General features: G+C 35.3%; 1 protein-coding gene across 3 annotated transcripts in view; it reads right to left on the reverse strand.

Moving 5' to 3' along the window:
- Positions 1-25,534, reverse strand: part of SPATA6 (spermatogenesis associated 6) — a 191,621-nt gene that overhangs the window by 75,521 nt on the left and 90,566 nt on the right. The window contains exons 9-11 of one of the 3 annotated variants that reach the window (XM_003891853.4): positions 23,594-23,634; positions 6,949-7,133; positions 2,969-3,020 (exon numbers count right to left, since the gene is read on the reverse strand). In XM_003891853.4, the coding sequence (XP_003891902.2) occupies positions 2,969-3,020; positions 6,949-7,133; positions 23,594-23,634 (278 nt within the window). Of the gene's footprint in view, positions 1-2,920; positions 3,021-6,948; positions 7,134-23,593; positions 23,635-25,534 lie in introns of all 3 variants that reach the window. The other 2 variants (XM_009208234.3, XM_009208244.3) reach the window with 2 other exon arrangements.

Consider the following 25,534-nt stretch of genomic DNA (forward strand, 5'->3'; position numbering starts at 1 on the left):
TTTCCAAAACAGATGAAAGACATGAGTTCTGCATACTGAATGGATATTAATTCAGTAAAACCACATTTAGATAGATCATAGGAAAACTACTAAACACAATGCAAATAGCACATCTTACATGCAACAGAAGGGGGAAAGCCATATTATTGCAAACAAATAATAGCTGACTTTTCAACAGATACAGAAGCAACCAGAAGACAATGGATTAGCTTCTTTTAAATGCCAAAAAAAAATGACTATTAACCTAGAATTCTACATCCAGAAAAACTATTGTGCATAAATAGAACCAAGATGTTTTCAAGAAAAATCAGAATTCTTATCCAGGAGTCTGACATAAAAAGAAGCATTAAAGAGAGTTCTTCATGTTAGAAGGAAAACAATTCTAGAACCCAAATGGAAACAGTGAATTGCAAGAAAGAATGAATAATAATATGTGATTAAAATAAATGTTACTAGATGAACACAAATAATTTCTTGTGTTTTATACATGTAGAATTAAAATGCGTGATAACAGATAAGCAAAAAAGAAAGCAGATTAAAAACAGTTAAATGTTTTCATGTTCCCATATTATTGGAAAAGTCATAAAAAATAATTTGTCATGTATGTATGTTGAAATAAGGCAAACAATAACAAAATAGTTTAAAAACAACCATGAGTTAATACAAAGGAAAATAAATTGTTTAAAATTTTGATTAATCCAAACAAAAGACAAAACAACCTACATAAAAATACTCGATTTTCATTCTTGAAAAAAAAAATTCACACAGTACTTACAAGTACATCCTTTACATATAATGACATAAACCAAAGACTTGAAAAATATATACCATGCATATACTAGAGAAAAAAGCTGCTATAGCTACACAGCTATATAGCTATATATAATATCACCTATATATATATATAGCTATATATAATATCAGATAAAATACACTGTGAAACAAGGAATATTACTAGAGATACAGAGGGACATTTCATAATTAAAGTTCCATAATCCATCCAATGACATAGTTTCAAAATATATAAAACAAAATTAAGGGAACCAGAAAGTAAAACAGACAAATCTATAACAACGAGACTTGAACCTTTCTTGAAATGTGACCCCTAGCTACCACTATGTGGAAAAAAATAATTCTAAATGGTTCATATATTTAAATGTTAAAGAAAAAAGGCCTTTAGAAGACATACAAGAAAGTCTTAAAGTAGACAAAAACTATAAAGATGCTAATCAAAAAGGAAAAATGATAAACTGTATTCATTAGAATTAATAAGTACTTTTAATCAAAAGATACTATTAAGAGTGAAAAGATAAGGCACAGAGTGGGAAAAGAAAATTGCAAAACATATATCTAAGAACTCATATGAAGCATCTACATGGAAATCTTACCTAAAAATGAAAGACAGACAATCCAGTAGAAAAATGAACAAACGATGTGAACACAAAAGAGGATATCCAAATGGCCAATAAGAATATTCACTTGTCACGGGACACAGAAAATTAAAACCATTATATGATAAATTACTTTTCACTTATCAAAATGCCAAATGAGAACACATAGAAGCACAGACACACACACACACACAATCAATCAATCAAAGGAGTAGGGAGGATGTGAAACAAGTAGAACTCTCCCACATTGGTAGTGGGAGTGTAACCGTTAAAACCATGTGCAATGTCACCCAAGGACATGTGCATACTGCTTACAGCAGCTCTGTAACAGCCCAAACCCCAAACAAACTAAATGCCCAGCAATGGAGGAATGAATAAATGGTAGCATTTTCATACAATGAAATGTATTGTATGATTACATTTTATTTATGGCAACAAGAATGAACTACTGCTACACTGCCATGTAAAACAAGATGTCTAAATTTTAAAAATGCTTGAATTGAAAAACCAAAGAGAAACAAGAATAAAAAAGTAGACACTGTAGGATATCATTTATATAAAGTTCAAAACATGCAATATTATATCTTGCTACTAGAAGATAAATAACTTTGTTAGAAGTTTAATAATGTTTACACTTGGAATGGCAGTAGCTGGCAGGAATAAGAGGGGCTTCTGCAGAACTGCTTTATTTCTTGATCTGGTAGGTAATTTACATGAGACTGTTAATTTTATAATTTATCAAGCTGTTACTATTTGTAATTTTCTATGTGTTCTTTTCTATACTTTGAAAAGAAGTTTAATTTTAAAAACAGCATGTATATAGAAACTTAAAACTGTAAAAACTGATCCCAAGGTCATATAAATCCCTTATATTCCCCCAAGACTAATCTTAGTGTCCAACACACATTGATGATAAATGATTGCTTTTTAAACTAATGAATGAAACAAGAGATCCAACACACAAAAAAGTACTGTCATTATTTCCCAGCTGTTATTTATATGAATGCTTATCTGCTTTTTCTCAGAAAATATCCTCAAATAGATTTTTTTGTAATATTAAACCTGACAAACCTGACCTGCTCTTTTCCTCTTTTATTCAATTAACATACAAATTAACTGAGAAGTTTCTTCAAAATACATACCTCTCACTACCCCCTCATGCTACCATTTAGAATTAAATATATCTGCAGCAGATGAAATTACTTTATACTGAACCATGAAACAAGAGTTCTCATATTTTGAAGGCTGTGAAATAATTATCATCAAGTCACTATGTACTGAAACTTTATAAGATAATTATCACTAACACTGTTCATAGTTCAGATGGTCTATTTCAAACATTTTGCATAATGACTTAGGTCAAGCAGGAATTTAGATATGTTGCCTTGGGCAAAACCACTGATTTCCATCAAATGGAGCTTTCTTTCTTTTTTTCTTTCGGGTGACTAAATTTTATAAGCTTTAGGCATCTTTGGTGGTTTTCTTGACCTATTATAAATAGCCTCCGAAAGAAAATTTTAGAAACTAACATATAAATGTCTTTGATGAGCCTGATGTGATTTCAAGACATTTTTTACCCGGTCATGGATCTCATCGCAGTTTGAAGGTGAACACCAGTCAGAATGAAACCTGTAGGCATAAAATAAGTTTTATTTTTATTACTACAATCAGGTACTGATTCTACGCTATACTATCAAGTTTTCACCATATGTTCACCAAATAGTCTGAATAAAGGTTGGCATACATTTGGGAGAACATACCTACATATCTGATGATTTCCACACGTAATTATCTGGAGCTTTAATTAAAGATACAGATTTTCATATTAAAACAGTAATTCTATGTACAATGCCTTTACATATCCTTCCTATTCTCTAGTAATCATACCCTCAAGCTATGTGAAAAAATTCCTTTCTGTTGAGAAAAAAATACCTAATTTTATGAAATGAAACAAAATGTATATAATAGATAAAAATATTTACAATTTAATCATGCTTATTTTTTCAGAATGCAGAGCAACATAGAAGTTAAATGGTTTCTTTTCAACACAGATGATATCATCTCTCTCGTCTCAGCTATGAATAAATGCATCTAAAAAACTGAAAAATATGACTTTATTATTAGAGTCTGGGGGTTGAAATTAAAGATGTGAAAGAAGAAACAAAGCATCCCTTTCTCTTTCCTATGCCCTTCTCAAATTCACAACTGACATTAGTATAGATAAATGACTTTATTTCATATAATAATGAAATAGGTAAAATGTTGCTATGTTGCTTAAATCTTTGCCTTTTTTTCTTCCCAGTTTGTCCTTTTTTTTTTTTTTTTTTTTTTTTTGAGATGGAGTCTTGCTCTGTCACCCATGCTGAAGTGCAATGGCGCAATCTCGGCTCACTGCAACCTCCGCCTCCCAGGTTCAAGCAATTCTCCTGCCTCAGCCTCCTGAGTATCTAGGATTGCCCGCCACTACATCTGGCTAATTTTTGTATTTTTAGTGGAGACAGGTTTCACCATGTTGGTCAGGCTGGTTTCGAACTCCTGATCTCGTGATCCGCCCGCTTTGGCCTCCCAAAGTGCTGGGATTATAGGCATGAGTCCAGTTTGTTCTTAAAAGCTAAAATATCATATGTTTATACAAAGTATAAACCACTAAACAGGATAAATGTTTTATATAATCTACTTAAAAATGCAATAAATAATGAATAATCAATTATCTAAATTTTAATCTCCTGTATATGCAAAAGCAAGTTCTATTGCACCTATGAAAAATAAATTAGCAGACTTTGTTATCTGCAATATATATAGCACATCTTGGAAATCTGAGATCCAACTATTCAGCTGTGAGGATCCACTGGATCTCTTCAATGATACTATTAGAGGATCCACTAGTCTGTGCTGTGGGATAAGGAATGCCTGCTTGCCAATCTAATTTCATTTATAAAAGTCAAAACTTTAAGCATGATTCAAAAGAGTATCAGCTCCTTTTTCAGTAGATTTGCTAGTATTTCTTGGTCTAATTTTAGTAATAACTCAAAACTTCACACAAATTTTAAATTATAATATTAATATTTACACATTGAGAAGGAAACAACTTCTGAAATATAACACTTATAACCAAAATTGAAACCATTTTATGTTGTGCTAACTTCACTGGAGGAATTTCTTAAATGGGCACAAAGCAAAACCCACCTTCACTATAAATAAAGAAATTCATTTGATTAAAGCCATTGGGAAAGTTTCTAAAAATCTGTTTATATACACGATTAAGGAGTCAGCATTTTACTGCAATCTTAGAGAAAACTTATTTAATTTCAATAAATATTTACACAGATAAACTCCTATAACTGTATGTTCTGTCATACAGCGCCCACGCAAAACTTCCAATTTTGCCTGGAACATACAATCTACATTTATATCGGTTTAAATTGTTTATTGATTTCAATAGATTGTATAAACACCCTACAAGTATACTGCTTGGTGACCTAGAAAAAGCCACATCAGAGAATGTCTTATATTTAAAGATGTGGTACTGAGTGTTGAAAAGAATAAAATGTTTTTGTTCCTAGTAGTATGCCTTAGACATTTTATTTTCCTTTAGAGACTAATCTAGATATTTAGAAAATACACTCAAATCAAAGGTGTTCTGCTTTAGTGAAAGTTAAAAAATCTTATCTGTCATGCCTGCCCCAGAGAGTATACCAATAAAACGTTAATTTGTATAGGGAAATTCAAAACTAAATTGCCATTGTATTATTTTAAAATTACCTAACCTTCCTCAAGTTATAGTTAAAATAGGTAATGTTTAACATTAGAATCACTCATTTCCTTCTAGCAAGAACTTACTACATCTATCATCCTGAGTGAAAATAATGTGTAAATGCCACCGCTATCTACTCTAAGCCCTTTCCCATACTGAAATATGAATAAAGGGGCAGCTAACTTTAACTGTCATCAATGAAGAATTTTTGAATATAGCCTCAATGACAAATTTATCAATCCAGAAAAGACTGAGGTCAAAAGCTGGAACAAAATTGTATACAAAGCTAAAGTAACACAGAACTAAAATTAATACTGTACTAGAGTGGTAGGTTTACAATTGGAGAGTTCTACAAAATATGTGAAAAGGTAGAAAAATAAAAGTATTTATAAAAGTAAATAAAAACATAAATTTATAAAAGTAAATAATACTCATTTGTAAAAGTATTTATAAAAGTTTATTATAAAAGTAAATAAAAACATATCCAAGGAAATACAGATTTAAGAAATTCTGGAAAATTTACAGAGATGATAAAGGGCTTAATCAATAAAATCACTAGAGATGATTTCTAAAAGTTGATAAAAAGAAAGGAGCACCAACTGTATGTCTAAACAGCTGGGCAGATGAGGAAATCAAGGAAAGTCCCCTGATACTGAGATGCAAGTTATCAACTTCAGCAGGAAAACCTCTCTTCCAGTTTTTCTCCTGAATTTTTGATGATGATGTTGTTTGTGTGTGCACCTATGTTAACGATTCCATGACCCTCCCAACCCCGCCACAGGCCTGACTCTAATGAACTAGAAGCAACCTTAATCAAAATTACGTATCTCAGGATTGGGGTCTACAACATGCCTCCATATATCCATTATGAATGCTTGCAAAGCTAATAAGTAAACAGACAAACCTGTATGTTTAAAATAGATTTGTTTTAATACAGCATCCAAACTAACGCACTGTTGTTCAAATCATCAGTTTTGAGTTAAACTTTCAATATATTCTCTACAGCTAATTAAATCTTTGTTAATTATGCCTGATGACCCCAATACACTACAGGAATTTGGTGTGCTTACTTTCGCTTTCTGACACCAGTTGTAAAGATACATTGATTTCCACGTTGTTGACAGTGTTTCTCTTACATATAGAAAAAAACTTACATAATTTTTTTCACCAGGATTGACTTCTTTTCAACTTATTACAGAAACATGGTTTTCTATATTACTATTTGTGACAGAGGCAAGGAATTTCCAATTTCAATTTTAAAATATATGAAAAGGAACTATTTATTTCACATTCGAATTATAACAGGATCAGACTCTGGCTGCCACAGCATTTTTAAACGGAGAGTTGGAATCTTTACATGATTAAGATGCTCTTAGGGAGTTGGGAGGAGGCTGTTTGAGAAAACTAGACACCATCTACCAACAATATATAGATAGCCATTATGACTAAATAAAAAATATAATCTGTGTTGTGTTTACACTTAAGGCAAGCCTGTAATATTAAATTCCTCTGATTCTACTAAAAACAATCATATATGTTACTTTTCACTTTTAAGAACTATAATCTGTAATTGGGGTTAATGTGACCCATATCTGGTGAATAAATCCATATCTAGAGAACTGTGCTAGGAAGAAATATCTAACATTATCTAATATGTAATATATTTTAAACAAAAACAATTTAAGCCTCTTAAAATCAAATTACACTTTTATAGATACTCATTTCACATGCATAATTGCTGCTTTCCCTTCTAATACTTATTACTCAAAGATGAGTACAGAAATGAAGACCGCACATAATTACCTTTCCCTGAGAGAAGCTCTATTTAACACAGGGCTTGGAGAATGCTTTGGCATTGTTGAGGGTGCTGAATGGACTAGTAAGGTCCTCGCTGAATGCTGGGGCTTACTACACGACCTTGGGCTCAAATACTCTTCACACTTTTCTAAAGAGTCATCGAAGTCTCTCCCATGGGGTGTCCTGATAACCTGTTTTAAAAATTATATATATAGATCTACACATACAGATACACACGTATATAACAAAATACAGTAATACAGTATGCACAGTAGTAATATGTGTGTGCACACACACTAATTTTATAAAAGTAATAAAACAAATGCATGCCACAGCTATATTTAAAGATAAAATTTGGAATATAGTAATTAGTCAGTGTAAGATTAAATATTAAATATATCAAGATTGTTCATTATATATAAAATTTATAAGACATTACTTCAAAAGGCTTTTGAGTAGTGGTGGGGTTTGCATAGGGGTGTGTGTATCTAAAACAAAGAATATATACACATAAACCAAATGGTAGCCTAGTTTAGTTATCAGGTCAAACAGAACTACATTCAAATTCAGGTCTAATACTCATTCACTACTTCATTTGTTCTGGGAATGGACACACGAACAAATAAGGAAAGACAAATGAATATATTCCTGCTCCTATGGAACTTACATTCTGGTAAAATATATATTCTAATAAGAAGAGATAAATGTAAAACACAAAAACACACCATGACAAAGAAGTAGAATAAAGTGTGTTAAAGGATATTAAGTAACACGAGAAGAAGGGGGGTTAAGTGCTGCTGGGTGGGATGGAAAAGGGTATGCAGGAAAGAAACTGTAATTTTAAATGGGATAGTCAGCAGGAACCTCACGCAGACCTGAAGACCTCAGTAAAGACCATAAGACCTGTCACGAAGATTATCTGTGGAAAGACTATGCCAGAAGAGAGAAAAATAAATGCAAAGATCTTGGAAGTAGTAGGAGGACATGCTTGATATTAGCAAGGGAGCCAGTGGAGCTGGACTGATTAGTAAGAAATGAGGTCAAAAAGGTAGGTTTTAAGAATTTAGTCTTTTATTCTGAGAGAAAAAACATGTCCTGACTTTTTCCTTCTATAAATAGGACACCCCAGGCTATTATATTGAGAATAGTCTGCAGAGGGGCCAAGGGTCCTGGCAGGAAATCAGCTAGGAACCTATTATAATAAAATCTGGAAAAGGATGCTGGCTTGGGCCAGAAAGATTGCAATGGAGGTGAGAAGTGATCAGATTCAGAATATATTTAGAAGACACAGCCAACAGGTCAAAACTGGTCTCGATGTCAAAGATGACATGAAGGTTTTCTGTCCTAAGCAACTAGAAGGGTTGGGTTTGTATGAATTAGATATACTCTTCTAACTGTAAGCATAGAAAATTAAGATATTAGGAGTCTAGTTTTGGACATATTAAGCTTCACATCTATTAATCTATTAATAATTCAATGTATTAGAGCAGAGTTTGGGGAAAAGTCCAGGATAAAAATATAAATTGGTAATTACTAGCATCTAAGTGGTATTTAAAGGTATTGCACTGGATGATATTGCCAAGGAAGTAAAAGTAAATCAAAAGTAGAAAACATCTTAAGAATTAGCCCTGAGAATACTCCAATATTTAGAGGCATGAAAGATGAAAAGAAAACATTACTGAAGAGTAGCCAGGGAAGAAAGGAAAGAAACAAGAGAATGTGTTCTTTTGGAAGTCAGTAAACAATGAATTTCAAGGAAAGGGGAGTAACTAATGGGTAAATATAACTTGAGAGGTCAAGTTAGAAAAGACAAGATCTTCGGATGTTAGTAACAGTGAGGTCATCGATAACATCAACAAAAATAGCTTTAATGGAGTGACAGGAGTGAAAATCTGAAGTTGAGTTCAAGAGAGAATAAGAGGAGAGGAACTGGATTCATTTAACAAGTATCTGAGTCCCAGTCATGTCTTAAGTTTTGAGACTGCAATAGTGAACAAAACAAAGTCCTTGCTTTTAAGAGTTTATGTTACAGCAGTGCTAGTTGTTAAATATTTGACCTTTTAGACAGCTATCTAATTCTTCTCAGACTCATTTCTTCACATGAAAAATAAAGTTAATAACAGCTAGCTTACAGATCTTCCATTATTTACTTAAACTATATTGCAGAATATCTAGATGTATAAATTAGTTGCCCAATAAATGTATGTCATTTGTTATTAAAACCTAAGTCCAGCATAGGTTTTGCTTCAACACTACCATACTTTTCACTATTTTCTAAAATTACAACAAATAATAAGTCAGTGGTCAGCTGAGAGAATCATGCTTTCATTCCAGAACCTAATAGAACATAGTGCAAATGACTCAGTTACAGTCCCCAATAACTGACCAACAAGAAATATGTGATCGAGACTGAAGAAAAAAATAAAATTGCTCCATTTTTAGCTATTCAGAGACAAAACAAAAACACAGTAAATGTTAAAAACAAGATCAAGGAGGTTCATGGTCAACAATGTAAGTGCATATGTTAAGAGACACAGAATAGGTAGCTCACACCTGTAGTCTCAACTATTCAGGAGGCGGAGGCAGGAGGAACACTTGAGCTCGGGAGTTCTATGTTGCAGTGAGCTATGATTGCACCACTGCACTCCAGCCCGGGTGACATAGCAAGAGTCTGTCTCAAAGAAAAAGAAAAAATAAAAAAGACAAGACAAGACAAGAAAGAAAAAGAAAGTGGGAGAAGGTATCACACTGTTGTTTCTAGAATATATCCAAATATAAGCCACTTGGCCTGGATTATTTTCTTTTTATCAATTTCAATGTCAATTGAGACATGTTAGATGGCAGACCACTTCATTTTTATCTGCTAAATTTTCTCCCCAAACTAGTCAGCAATGCTTTATATAAAGCCTTTTATAGGTAACTACCACTGAATTTCTATCAGAATATTCACTGAGAATCTCTTGAACATGTTAGCTAATACTCAAACCTAAAGAAATACAAAAATTTAAACTCACAATCCAGATAAGACATTGCATATACAGAAGGATAAATGACAATAAGATATGCTGAAGTGTCAAACACATTCCAATGACAATAACTGCAAAAAGAAATTCAAAGGAATGAAAGACTTCTAATGGTCTTAATGGTGGAGGTCTCACTGAGGAGGCAGAATTGAAATCAAAGCCATAAGTAAAGGAAAGGAGGAGAAAAGCCATTCAGAAAAAGAAAAAGGCACAAGAAAAGATAAGCAAAGATGAAAAATGAACAACAGTTTGGCTATTTCTATATGAATGTAATAAAGAATATTATAGAGGTGGGAGGGACACATTGTACAAGAATCTTAAATGCTGTAACTCAATAGTGTTCAACACTTATTAAGCATCTTCTGCATGTAAAGTACCAAACAAAGCAGGGAACAACAATCACGGGTATTAAATAAATATAACAGGAGAACTCAAAAAAAGTTACAATACAGAATATAAGACATCAAGGACAAGTAATGAGAAAGGAAATTAGAGCTAAATAGACATGAAATAATTGTGCAATGTGAACACAGCTTGAATGTATTCCTTCCATGGAATTAGAGTGTATGTTTTGGAAAGTCTTATATCTAAACAAGGGGTTAGGAGGTATAACGAAAGGGCAAGTCTCTTTAATAAGAATCCACTTCAAACTTAAAGCCTTCAGCCTTAGCTTAAAAAATGTTTCCATAGCTCATGTGAGTTTCCCTTAAATTATTTCCTTTCAAAAGTTAAATGGAATATTATTTCTTTAGTTCATCACAGAAGGGTTATATTTCTTGAGTGTATCTTCAATAATACTGGCTTAGAATCCAAAAACTTGAGTTCAAATCCCTGCTGTTTATGAGACCCTGAGCAAGTCATTTACCCTATTGAGGGTTTAGTTTCCTTACCTATAAACTGAAGACATAATCTTACAGACTTGACACAAAAATTAAATGAAAGAAAAGTGAAAACACTAGTGGAGAGCTTGGCTCATGAAAGATAATTTTCTTCTGTGTATGGCATTTACACTTCAGCATAAAAAAGGCCTTTTTCTAACATTTATGAAAAGAGTTTTTTAAATGACTTTCTATGAACCCACAGATGTAACAGTTTCAATATGGCAAATGCTAAAATGTATCAAGATGGAAAAATAACTAATATTTTTAAACTAATCTGAAACTGGTACAGGTAAAAAAGGAAATTTCATACACTAAATCCATTGTGATTAATGACATGCTCTTCAAATCTATGATATGTAGTGTTTTTATACCACACTTACAAAATAAGATTCCTGAAAAGTTGCTTACACAGTAAGTTGACAAATCATATTAATGGCCATAAAAATGTTATATTTACAAAAACCTCAAGGTCAAATGAGTGTGGGTGAGAATTTACTACTACAAATAATGGGAACTAGAAAATTCAGTTACTCAACAAATATTTGTTGTAAGCCTACATAGTGCCTATATCACACACTATTCTCTAAAGTTTCTCTTCTGTCATAGGGCAGAAGAGTTCAGAAATAAATACAAATAATTCAAATGGAATTAGCTGAGAAGCAGTTGAGAATAAGGACCATAGGACAGAAGTATAGTGCAGGAACAACTTGCAGGATGGCCAGAGGAAAGTATGATTCTGAAAGGGGAAAAGTAGATATGGGTAACTGAAATCAGTTTCTCAATCTTGCCAAGAACATTCCTTAGTGAATCTTACATCAAGTAAATGATCAATTCCTATCTTATCTGATTTAAACATTTGTATGTGCACTATCTGATTTGGTTTAAGTAAGATGTACTTTTTTTCACTGAAGCTGAATTTAAAAGCTATTCTAAAATAATACAGTAAGAAAATAATTCCCAAATATATCAGTTCTTGAGGGGAACCCCTCCCCTCTTAGACCACTGTTCTACTCACTTACATAGAAATAACTTTTTAAATCCTCACAACAACCTAATGAGGTAGACATTTTTATTACCTGTACTCTATTGGTAAGAAAATAAAAGCAAAATCAAACAGCTGTTAAGCAGTAGGGGTTCCGGACCAATTATATATGAGGGATCTATGGCAGGAACAAGTTGCAAACTCTCATAGCCCAAGCCTAACAGGATTTCTACAAGGAAAGTCCCACAAAGGATGGGCTCACAATACAATTTACCAATAATCCAATATACACAGCTAAAGAACAAACTGACAAACTTTCTGAGAAAGAAAGAAAACATTCCCAACTAAAGTTACAATGTGATCACAATAATGCTACCAAACCATTCAAGGACAGTGCAAGAAAGGATAATTATAGGCCACCCTCAGCTGTGGCCATATATGGAAAAATCACAACTAAATTATTTTAATTCAGGAATGCTAAATAATAAGCTAAAAGAACACAACATGACAAGGCACTTTATTCAAATAATACAAGGATGGATTATCATTAGAACATTTATCAATTCACCATAAAAAAATTGTCATCTCAACAGGTGCTGGAAAAAGCATTTGATGATATTCAATATCCATTCATTATTAATATATATATTCTATTCACACAAGGAATTTCAAGGGAACTTCCTTAACTTGCTAAAGGATAGCTAACAAGACTTTACTGCAAATAATATTTATATGTGTGGAAATTTATAGATGATCCTATCAAAGACAAGAATACACACTACATTAGTCTACACTATAGCATGTTAGGCAATACTGCAGTAGCAAATTAAGTTTGAAAATCAGTGGCTTGACATAATAAAGGTTCATTTTTCCTCTACTATATGGTAATACAGTTTAGCAAGAGAAATTATATAAAACTGCCCAAGGACTTATGCTGATAAAACATGCTAAGCAAATTATAACTGTACCATCTAGAACCTGAAGTTTCATTATCACTGTAATAATAAGAGTGTTTGCATTAGTCCATTTTCATGCTGCTGATAAAGACACACACGAGACTGGGAAGAAAAGGAGGTTTAATTAGACTTATAGTTCCACACAGCTGGGGAGGTTTTGCAATCATGGCTGAGGGTGAAAGGCACTTCTTACAGGGTGGCAGCAAGACAGAATGAGGAAAAAGCAAAAGCAGAAACCCCTGATAAACCCATCAGATCTCATGACCCTTATTTACTATCACGAGAATAGCATGAGAAAGACAGGCCCCTATGATTCAATTTCCTTCCCCTGGGTCCCTCCTACAACACGTGGGAATTCTGGGAGATACAATTCAAGTTGAGATTTGGATGGGAACACAGCCAAACCATATCATTCCATCCCTGGCACCTCCAAATATCATGTTCTCACACTTCAAAACCAATCATGCCTTCCCAACAGTCCCCCAAAGTCTGAACTCATTTTAGCATTAACCCAAAAGTCCACAGTCCAAAGTCTCATCTGAGACAAGGCAAGTCCCTTCTGCCTATGAGCCTGTAAAACCAAGAACAAGCTAGTTACTTCCTAGACACAATGGGGGTACAGGTACTGGGAAAATACAGATGTTTCAAATGAGAGAAACTGGCCAAAACAAAGGGGTTACAGGACCCATGCAAATCCGAAATCCACTGGGGTAGTCAAATCTTAAAGCTCCAAAATGATCTCCATATCTCACATCCAGCTCACACTGATGCAAGATGTGGGTTCCCATGGTCTTGGGCAGCTCCACCCCTGTGGTTTTGCAGGAGACAGTCTCTCTCCTGCTGCTTTCAAAGGCTGGCATTGTGTCTGTGGCCCAGGCGCATGGTGCAAGCTGTCAGTAGATCTACTATTCTGCGGCCTGGAGGATGGTAGCCCTCTTTTCACGCTCCACTAGGCAATGCCCCAGTAGGGACTCTGTATGGGGGCTCCTCTGCACTGCCTGAGCACAGGTTCTCCATGAGGCCTCTGCCCCTGCAGCAAATTTCTGCCTGGGCATCCAGGAGTTTCCATACATCTTCTGAAAACTAGGCAGAGGTTCCCAAACCTCAATTCTTTACTTCTGTGCACTCACAGGCTCAACACCACATGGACGCTGCCAATGCTTGGGGCTTCCACACTCTGAAGCCTCAGCCCAAGCTGTACACACTGGCCCCTTTAGCCATGGCTTGAGTGGCTGAGACACAGGGCACCAAGTCCCTAGGCTGCACACAGCACCGGGACCCTGGGCCCAGTCTATGAAACCACTTTTTCCTACTGGGCTCTGGGCCTGTGATTGGGAGGGGCTGCCGTGAAGGTCTCTGACATGACCTGGAGACATTTTCCCCATGGTCTTGATTACCATTAGGCTCCTTGCTACTTATGCAAATTTCTGCAGCTGGCTTGAATTTCTCCCCAGAACACAGGTTTCTCTTTTCTATCGCATAGTCAGCCTGCAAATTTTGCAAACTTTTATGCTCTGCTTCCCTTATAAAACAGAATGCCTTTAATAGCACCCAAGTCACCTCTTGAATGCTTTGCTGCTTAGAAATTTATTCTGTCAGATACCTTAAATCATCTTTCTCAAGTTCAAAGTTCCACAGATCTCTAGGGCAGGGGCAAAACGCTGCCAGGGTCTTTACAAGAGTCACCTTTACTCCAGTTCCCAAAAAGCTTCTCATCTCCATCTGAGACCACCTCAGCCTGGATTTTACTGACCATATCGCTATCAGAATTTTTGCCAAAGCCATTCAACAAGTCACTAGGAAGTTCCAAACTTTCCCACATTTTCCTGTCTTCTTCTGAGCCTTCCAAGCTGTTCCAACCTCTGCCTGTTACCCAGTTCCAAAGTCGCTTCTACATTTGCTGGTATCTTTTCAGCAACGCCCCACTGTACTGGTACCAATTTATTGTATCAGTCTGTTTTCACAATGCTGATAAAGACATACACAAGACTGGGAAGAAAAGGAAGTTTGACTTACAGTTCCACAAGGCTGGGGAGGTTTCACATTCATGGCTGAGGGCAAAAGGCACTTCTTACATGGCGGCAGCAAGAGAGAATGAGGAAGAAGCAAAAGCAGAAACCCCTGATAAAGCCCTCAGATCTCCTGACACTTACTTACTATTAGGAGAACAGCACGGGAAAGACCAGTCCCCACGATTCAATTACTTCCCCCTGGGTCCTTCCCACAACACAGGGGAATTCTGGGAGATACAATTCAAGTTGAAATTTGGGTGGGGACACAGCCAAACATATCGATGTTTATATTAATTCTTCTATGCTTTGCCCTGGAACTGACCCACATAATTTCCATGCACAGTCTATTGGCTAGAACTAGGCCCCATCTACTGGCAATTGGGCTTAGAAGTATGGGAAAGTGTGTGTATAGCCAATAAGTAAGAAATGTCTCTGCCACATTCACTATTGCCACTTTTATTTGTGGTATTGAAGATCCTGGTAAGCTGAGACAAATATTATGAAAGGCAAAAATAAAATTCTTTATATGTAGATGTTAAGTTTACCTCTATAAAAAAATCCAAGAACATCTATTACAAGATTGTCATACAAAAATCAATTCTAAACCTATACATCAGTAAAACAACAAAAATGTAGGGTTTCTAGGAATATGTCTAATAAACAATGTACAACACACTAATGGAAAAACATGTAACTTTAGTGAAGACATGAGAACTGAGACCATATGCATTCATATGGCTTAACTATCATAACAAAGAACTAAGACCTACCTACTAAAACATGACATTCTCATGAGTTCCTCAATTCTTACCCAGGAAAATAAAGCTATAAACCTTCGCTATTTTCTTCAAGACCTTCCCATAAATCATTTACCTGAGCAACAGACTGCTCAATCATCAATCAGCTACCTTCTCAAAACAACAGATTCTGAATCCTGGCAAACAGTTCCCTTCTCAGGACAACAGATGACTCAACTGAACAAATCCCTTCCTTATCAAAATAGTGTTTACTTATCAAGACTTTCTTTAAGACCCAGGCCTTTATTCCATTAATCCTAAACTTTTATATCACAAACTTTGCCTACTAGATTCCCACATTGAAAGCTCCCTTAAAACACTCAAGCCCAGTTCCCAAAATCATAGAAATATCAGCCATTAACCTTCCTCTTTCAGAGACAACACTAAGACTGTCAAGGTGGTGCTCTCCCATACTGTATTATGTCATAAACTCAGCTTTGCATGATCTCAACAGATTATTCAGTTACTGCGATAGACTTCTGACCAGATGGCAGCTGACAATCCTAGAAGTCCAGTAAGATCCAATAGGCCCTTTTGCTGCCACAGCTAAGATCTTCAACTTAGAAATACCAAATTCCTCTGTGACTTCTTTTAGCCTCTCTCTTCAGGTGTCTCTCTGGCTATAATGGTGAAGTGGGTCTTGGTACTGAGTCTCAGCTCCGATTTCCTTTGGTTAAGCTCTCAATCACTGAGTTACCCCGTCTTTCAGAAATGCAGAACACTTTCAGTAACCTATTAATTATCTGATTATATTTGAAAATTTGTATGCCAGGGAGAAATCTGTCTCATTACTAAAAATACTAATATGTATCTCTCTGTCTTTGTCCCCTTTTGAGAGGAGTCTATGAAAGAAAGTTCCTAGAGAAGTGAACAGACAAAAGCCACTAAATCCATTTTGAGCCAGGACCAAAGACTCACAGGTTCAGCTGTTCTCATTGTACCAACATCCTTATAGTAAAAACTTTGCCCTGGGTCACTTGTCAAAATACCATGAAAACGTTCCTCTGTTTTTTTGTTTTTTTTTAATTGTTTTCTTCATGAGAGAAATCCTCTGGGAGAGACTGCCTCCAAATCTTCCATGTTTCTAGAATTGCAAATGTGTCCAGTCTTCAATTTGAAATAAGCAACTATTAAAATGCGGCACAAAGACAAAATGCGCACAAGTAATAGATTTGACCAATACTGCCAGACTCATGGATTTATTTCAGTCTAGGTCTACGCCCCTTCCAAGTTATATTCAAGCTTCCTACATGTATTCATACTAGAACTTCATACACTTATTTTTCTAAACAGCATGATTTCACCAAGGATGTTTTAGACTTACAATGGCAACTTTGGAGAATTTTTTATATAAATAAAACTGAAAGGTACCTTAGAATGGAAAGAAGCAAAATATCACACATCCTGTGGTCTATATTTCCTAATTGCTATGACAAAATTTATTTTTTAATTCGGATTCTAAAAATTCCTTCCTTAAAAGATTTGTCAGCCAAGGCAAATTAAAAATATAAAAAGTTAAAACCATTTGCCTTTGAGATGCCTTCACATTCTAATTTGAAAGAAACAGCATTTATCCCACTATTCCTTATCTCCTGTGCTATGTTCCTCCATCACCCTCAGGCCTCTATCCTTCCTTTTGCCTGCTTTCCTTCCCATCTAACCTGCTAGAAACAAAAGTTCAGTAACTTCTTAAAGGTAAATCCCCTTCAGGATGGGACAAGTGTCATGTGGTTGATTTTTAAGCCTTGGTCTATGATTTTTAAGCTTCTGGGCTAAAAAACACTGACAGAGACTCTCCAAAGCCTAAACAAGATAAACAGAAATTTGCAGAAAAATTTAGAATTCTGTGAACTCCAGCCTAGTCCTTGTACATTTTCCTGTATCAAAAAATGGTATCATCAAACGTTGAGTTGTGAAAAATCAGAAATCTAATAATTTTTCTTAACATTGCAGAGCTAAGTTCCTTTTAATGCTCTCTGATTTCAAAGCCTTCCTGGCTATTTTTGCCTAGCTCCTGGAATTTAAAAAAAAAAAAAAAAAAAAAAAGCCTAGAAGTGTTTTTACTGGGATCTACCTAATTTTTAAATTACTCTAGGTAGAGAACATCTTCAAAACATCAAATTTTTCTTTATGAGAACACATTCAGTCATGTGTTCTCATTGATAAGTATGCATTGCTTAACAATAGGGATACCTTCTGAGAAATGCATCATTGGGCGATTTTGTCACCATGCAAACATCATAGAGTGTACTTACATAAATCTAGACTGTATAGTCTACAACACACCTAGGCTATAATGGTATAGCCTATTGTAGGCTACAAACCTGTACAACTTGTTACTGTACTGAATGCTGTAAGCAATTGTAACAGAGTGATAAGGATTTGTGTATCAGACCTAAACACAGAAAAAGTACATTAAAAATAGACATTATAATCTTACAAAACTACTGTCATATTTGTGGTCCATCGCTGACCAAAACATCGTCACACAGCACATCGTTTCCATTTTTCAGGTCTACTTTTCCAACATTAATTCTAAATATCTGTCTAATATCTCTACTGCTATCACCCTCCATTACTACTACCCCAATCTAATCTATCACTTCTCACCTTGACTGTTCAATAGCCTACTAACTTGTCTACTAGCATCCACTCTTTTCCCAGTGCAATTCATTTTCCATACTGCAGTTCACAGTGATATTTTCAAAGTATAAATCTAGCCATGTCACCTTGCTATTTAAAATCATTTCACTTGCTCCCATTGTACTTAGTATAATTACCAAAATCTCCAATATGGCCTAAAAGATTTAATCCCTACTTGCCTCTACAGGCTGAATTTACACCACGTACCTATTCATGTCTTTACTTCCAGCAACACCAATCTTTTAGTTGCTTAGACACTGAACCTTACTAAATGCTATTTTACCTTTTCTATTGCACATGCTCTTCCCTCCCCTATTCATCTTCAAAGCTCAACATCCTCAAAATACCTTTTCCATTCTCCTCAACCAGGTCACACCATCTCAGTATATAATGTCAAAGCAATATGTATATCCTCCATAATATGTATCACAGTTCCAAGTACATATGAATGTTTGTGATTTTGTTAGTATGTCTCCTTCCTTCACTACCATGAAATATCCATGAGGGCAGAGACAATTTCTAGTTTTGCTAATTTTATATTTCTAGCATAATAGTGTCGGTCACATCATCTTTTTTAAAGAGATAAAGAGATATTAGGAGCGGAAAGGAACAGAATATTATAGATGTGATAGAAATGGCTGGCTGTCCACCACAATTCAGCTTTCCCTCCTCCAGAGTAAAATTGTTGCTAAGAAGTAATCTTTGCATCTAGGTGACAGAATGTGATTAGTTATTGGCAATAGAATGTAGGTGAGAATGGTGTGTCAATCCCAGGCCCAGGCTTTTAAGAAACAGATAAGGCTTCTCCATATTTTCCATCATTTTCTACCATGTGAAGAAGACAGCAAGGCCTCAGGGTAAGCCAAAGCCATAAGATGGGTCACAACATGGAGAAAATAGCATATAGATCAAAAGTATCCACAATTTAATTGTTGTGTAATTAAAAACTAAATTTCTATTATATTAAGCTTCCAACAGTTGGAGGCTTACTGGTATATCAAATAGCATTACCTCAATGAGTTTACAAATTGTTATCTTAATGTACCAGCCTTAACAGAAATCGATATATGCATTGGCTTATCAGTTGGGGGCAGGCAGCATGGGGAACAGCTATTTTCGAATAGAAAATTTAAGATGTCTGTAATACAGTGGCAAAATATTTAATAAAACTATAGCTTACAATAAATTGAAAGGCAGATCACATGGTTTTCAAGCTTATATCTCTAGGGAAATAAATTGGAAGAACAGTACTTTGTGCTGGTTTTTATTTGTATTTAGCAAGGTGTATTAGTCTGTTTTCACACTGCTGATAAAGACATACACGAGACTGGGAAGAAAAAGAGGTTTAATTGGACTTACAGTTCCACATGGCTAGGGAGGCCTCAGAATCATGGTGGGAGGTGAAAGGCATTTCTTACACGGTGGCAGAAAGAGAAAAATGAGGAAAAAGCAAAAGCGGAAAGCCCTGATAAACCCATCAGATCTCATGAGACTTATTCACTGTCACGAGAATAACATGGGAAAGATCGACCCCCATGATTCAATTATCTCCCCCTGGGTATCTTCTACAACACGTGGGAATTCTGGGAGATGAAATTCAAGTTGAGATTTGGGTGAGGACAGAGCCAAACCAAATCACAAGGGATTTCAAGAAAGTGGTAAGCTCATATGGAATCAGACTAATTGCCTATCAACTGATAAATGGATAAAGAAAATGTAGTATACACATACACATACACATACAATGGTATACTATTCAGCTTTTAAAAGAAGAAAGTCTTGTCATTCATTATACAACAACATGAACCTAGAAGACATAATGTTAAGTTAAATAAGATAGGCACAGAAAGACAAATGTCGCACAATCATGCTTACATGTTATATTAGTCTGTTTTCACACTGCTATAAAGACATACCCAAGACTGGTAATTTTTAAAGAAAAGAGGTTTAATTGACTCACAGTTCTGCATTATTGGGGAGGTCTCAGGAAACTTACAATCATGGCAGAAGGAGAAACAGACATATCTTACATGGTGGCAGGCAAGAGAGCAAGCAACAGTGGGGAAAACTGCTTATAAAACCATCAGAACTCATGAGAACTCACTATCACGAGAACAAGGGGGAAACTGCCTTCATGATCCAATCACCTCTCTCTCTCTCGACAGGTGGGAATTGTCCATCTCTTGACACGTGGGAATTACAATTCGAGATGAGATTTGGGTGGGGACACAGAGCCAAACAATATCACATGGGGAATCTAAAAAAGTCAAACTCATAGAAGCAGAAAGCAGAATGGTGGTTGCCAGGGGGCATTGGGGTATGGTGGGCAGAATGCAGAGATGTTGGTCAAAGGTACAAAGTTCCAGATAGACAGGATGAAAAAATTCTGGAGATCTACTTTACAGCATGATGACTATAACTAACACTATATCACATACTTGAAAACTGCTAAGACAAATCAGTTGTTACATTCAGTAACACCTTACATGGTAGTATTTCCAAACTTCAGTCATTCACAGAGCACCCTCATAATCTTTGCAGTATTTGCATATATCTTATGCTCTTTTCCTTAAAGTCACTTTCTCTTCTTTATTTATTTATCATGGTGACATGATAAATGAAAATCCAGTATCATACGCTTCACATGCATGATAGCTTTAAAAAATACAATGAAAATAAAACTCACCATGATAAATGAAAATTCAGTATCATATGCTTTACGTGTATGATAGCCTTAAAAAACTGTGAAAATAAAACTCACCATAACAAATAAGTATGTGAAGTAATAGATATGTTAAGTAGTTTAATTTAATCATTCCACAATGTATACATATATTGTCTTAGGGACAGAAAACATCATGTTGTACCATAAGTATATAAAATTTTTGTCAATTATACCTTAATAAAGCTGGAGAAAAAAGAAAAGGTAAGAAGCTCAGGAAAGAACTCTCTTGCCTATGCAAAGTATATTCATTCAAAGAACTCATGCAAGGTCCCACTTTTCTAGAACATGTTCTGCAAGCACTCCCAGCTTCATGGCTCTTTTCCATATAGAAGTCCTATAGTGTTCTATTACCTGAATATTTATTAACTAACTACTATGTACCTGTATGAAAATAATCCTTTTTATTTTCATGTTAAATGCTGCAGATATATTTATATGAAAATCTGCCTCTTGAATACAAGAATAATTCTGTCAACTTACCATCTACTGCCCCCCAAGGGAAGCCCTGATATTAAGGAATCCAGAAATGGGAGTGGGAAGGAATTAAAGGTGTTGAAATGCAGTTTTTGGTGGAATTCATTTGGAAAAGAGGGCTCTTAACACCTGTCTTTAAATGGACCAGTCAATTTACAGCACGATTATAGCTGCCTTAGGATAAAGATTAGTACTTGCTCTTCATTCTATATAGATTTGGTTTACTTATTTTCTCTTAATAATCCACTTAGATAATATGCATATGTTAGGAATTCCTATTATATGTCAGACAATATGCTATGTACTACCAATTATTATCAATAAGCAAGATCAATAGGTCCTTGCCATACTATGTTCATGTGTATAACAAATACCAACGCACATGTGTATGTATTTGCATAAATGTTAAATGTTAGGGTGGAACTGGACTAATTATGCCAGGCCCAATTTCCTCTAGTGAGGGCCTTAAAAAAGGAACAACTCTATATATAAACACTATACAGCAGAAGTACCCAACCTTTTGGGCACCAGGAACCGGTTTAGTGGAAGACAACTTTTCCACGAACTGGTAGGGGGTGGGGAGGATGTCTGGATTCAGAATGAAACTGTTCCACCTCAGATCATCAGGCATTAGTTAGATTCTCATAAGGAGTACCCAACCTAGATCCCTCGTATGCACAGCACAGTAGGGTTTGTGCTCCTATAAGAATCTAATGCTGCCACTGATCTGACAGCAGGTGGAGCTCAGGCCACAATGTTCACTCACCTGCCACTCACCTCCTGCGGTGTGGCCCAGTTCCTAATAGGCCACAGACCACTACTCGTCTATGGCCCGGGAGTTGGGGACTCCTGCTATACAGGAACAATCCTATCTATATAAGTGCTATATTCATAGTCTACACTAGTGGCTCTCAATTATGAATCCTTAGATAGGTGGCAAAAGAGATGCATAAGAATCACCCAGAAACTTCGTAAAAATAGAAAATTCCAGTCTCCATACTCAGCAATTTCAATTTAGTAGGCTTAGAATAAATATTTATAAAGCTTCACCTAGATAATTCCGGCACTGGTAGATCTGTGTCCCTAAACAATGCCTTGACTCATTATGTAATTGTGCTATATTTCTTTTATCATAGTCAAAGTATGGCAAAGTATTATGGTATTCAGTATCAGTGGCACAAAATAGTTTAATAGTAGCACAAAATAGTTTAAGTAAATAAATAGTTTAAGTAAGCACATAAACAATGATATTTTAAGAAAAGCTATGGTTTTTCTTTTGTTTTCCCACATATAATAACACTTATTATCAAGATGCTTTCACTTAGGGACAGAAAAGATAAGCTGTGAGACACTTCTTCTCAAAATGTAGGACATGGACTACAGGTGATATGGCAAATAATATGGTACCCAAAGTGATTTTAGAAGATACACAAATTTTACATGGCACATGAACATACATGAAATAATACTGAATCACCAGAAAACATATATTTTTAATTATCTTTCAATAGGAAATCCTCAGTTAGCTATTGGTATGTCTTTTACACCTCTCTACCATTACTTCTCATTTTAAGAAACAGAGAGCATGCCTCAGAGCCTTTAGCAAAACAGTGTCTAGCCAAAATTTAGAAACATTGCTTTATTTTCACTGTATTTTTAAGGCTGTCATACATGTAAAGCATGTGATACTGGATTTTCATTTATCATGGTGAGTAAACAAACAGAAAGAAAGCGAATTTAAGAAAAAGATCATAAAATATATGCAAATGCTGCGAAAGGTATACATACATACATACCTGCAAAAATTATGAGGGTGCTCTGAGAATGACTGAAATTTGGAAGTAATACCACGCAAGGTATTACTGCATATAACAACTGATTTCTCTCTCTCATGCACACACATAAACATACACTAACATATTCAATAATTAATTAATACAAATGAATAACCAAAAGTCACAAAATACTTGTAGAGAAGACATTAAATGTACTGCCTGACAAAGTAACCAAAATAACATTATATGATATGACAATTATTGTTTTTACGTATTTTACCAAATGAATTTGATAATCCCTATCTGATATACATATATGAAATAGACTCATGTTGTTGTCTGAAAGTCAGAACAATTATTATTCTACAATTCATTCTACACACCTTATAATCCTTGGGTCGGCAGCAGCCAAGATGAGAATGATCTGAAAAAGGAAGTACAAAACAATTAAAGTTTATATTTGGTTTCATCTTTGATTTTTAATACTATCATTGTTTCTACAATTATGATTCACTCAGAATATTTCAGAGATACTTCAAAATCCTTCAACAGTGTTACATCAGAAAGGACGCTAATCCAATTAGTTAAAATTTGTATTAGTTCTTCAACAATTAAATGATTTCACAAATACTACTTTCATTTGAAAATAGCAGGAAATATCTGAATACAGAAAGGAGTAGCTTTTAGTTGATAAACCAGTTTGTCTATATGAAATGAATAGTTTTTAGTTGATAATCAATTTATGATAAAATATAATTTGTATTCACAGATTTGACAGATATTGTCAAACTATATGTTTCCTATTCTTATAGTCCATTCTAGATTCAGGTGTAAAGAAACAGGACCAGCTTTAGAGGGTGGTGGCATACAGTAGTTTGCAGATCTTGTTGACAAATAAATCCGCATTATACATTCCAGGCCCAAGCACCTTGGGCACATAGCTTAATCTCTCTAAGTCTCAGATTCCTAATATGTCTGATGTGCCTCTTTCATAATATTGTTTTAAAGATTATATAAGATATTACATGCAAGGCACTAAAATAGAAATCAACTATTATTACTAATACCATCATCAACAACAACATCATTACCATCAAATGTAAATTCAAACAAGCAGGGGTTCAATTTCAAATTCTGCCACTTGTTAAATATAGTATTCTGGTCCAACTATATAAAGACAACGGATCTGGGTTTCATGCCTCATTTTAAGAGTATGAAAACAATGCCTACCTTATATCAGAGAGTCAGAGTGACGATAACATGATACACTTTGTGAAAATCCCCAGAAAAGTATCTATCACATAGTGAATTTTAAAACGAATTCTAAATCTATCCATAAGATAACAACCACTACATTGTACATGTAGATTTGGAGCTTTACTCATTACTTAAAGGAATAAGCTTTCAAGAATCAACTTTTATTGTAACAACTTATGATATCTGTTACATTGACAGAAAAGAAAATAAGAACCAGAGACAATCAGTTTGCAGCTTCAAGATAGTTGACTAGGGGCATTTTGTACTCCCTTCCTCCACTAAGAAAAACCAAAGAGCAGATAGATAATCATACATTGAATAGATGAGCCAACAGAGAACACTGGAATTCAAAAGGAAATTGACAGACAACACCTAAAGCAAGGAAGGAGAAGGAAGCAAGATGGCCTGTTCAGCGAGGACTGGCACCCAAGAGATACTTCTCAATATAGAGAAAGGGTAAGTGAGAGACTGTCAGCTGTCCAGGTTGTCACCATGCATCCCTTCAATACCAGGCCACTGAAAGAGCTCCTCAACCCTCGTGAGCCCTGAAACTAACATAAGGAGCTGCTGGGAGATTGTACCACATACCACCCAAGAGAGAAAGCCTCCCCTGGGTCCCTCATGTTCTCTGAGACTTAAGTAGCTACGGCAAGGCATCACTTTAGAACTCCCTCCCCTACAGACTGTGAGCTGTCCTGGAGCCTAGCGGCAGCAGGGCTAAAGTACAAGAGAAACACAGGCTGCTGCCCCCAGGACTTAGAAACGAGCTGACACAAGCTACTGGATGCAGGGCTGTATTAATCCGTTTTTACACTGCTGATAAAGACATACCTGAGAATGGGCAATTTACAAAAGAAAGAGGTTTAATTGGACTTACAGTTCCACATGGCTGGGGGAGCCTCACAATCATGGCAGAAGGCAAGGAAGGACAAGTCACGTCTTACATGGATGGCAGCAGGCAAAGAGAGAGAGCTTGTGCAGGGGAACTCTTCTTTTTAAAATCATCAGATCTCATGAGACTTATTCACTATCATAAGAACAGCATGGGAAAGACCTGCCCCCATGAT

The sequence above is a fragment of the Papio anubis genome, chromosome 1 (assembly GCF_008728515.1).
Source record: "Papio anubis isolate 15944 chromosome 1, Panubis1.0, whole genome shotgun sequence".
Classification (NCBI taxonomy): domain Eukaryota; kingdom Metazoa; phylum Chordata; class Mammalia; order Primates; family Cercopithecidae; genus Papio; species Papio anubis.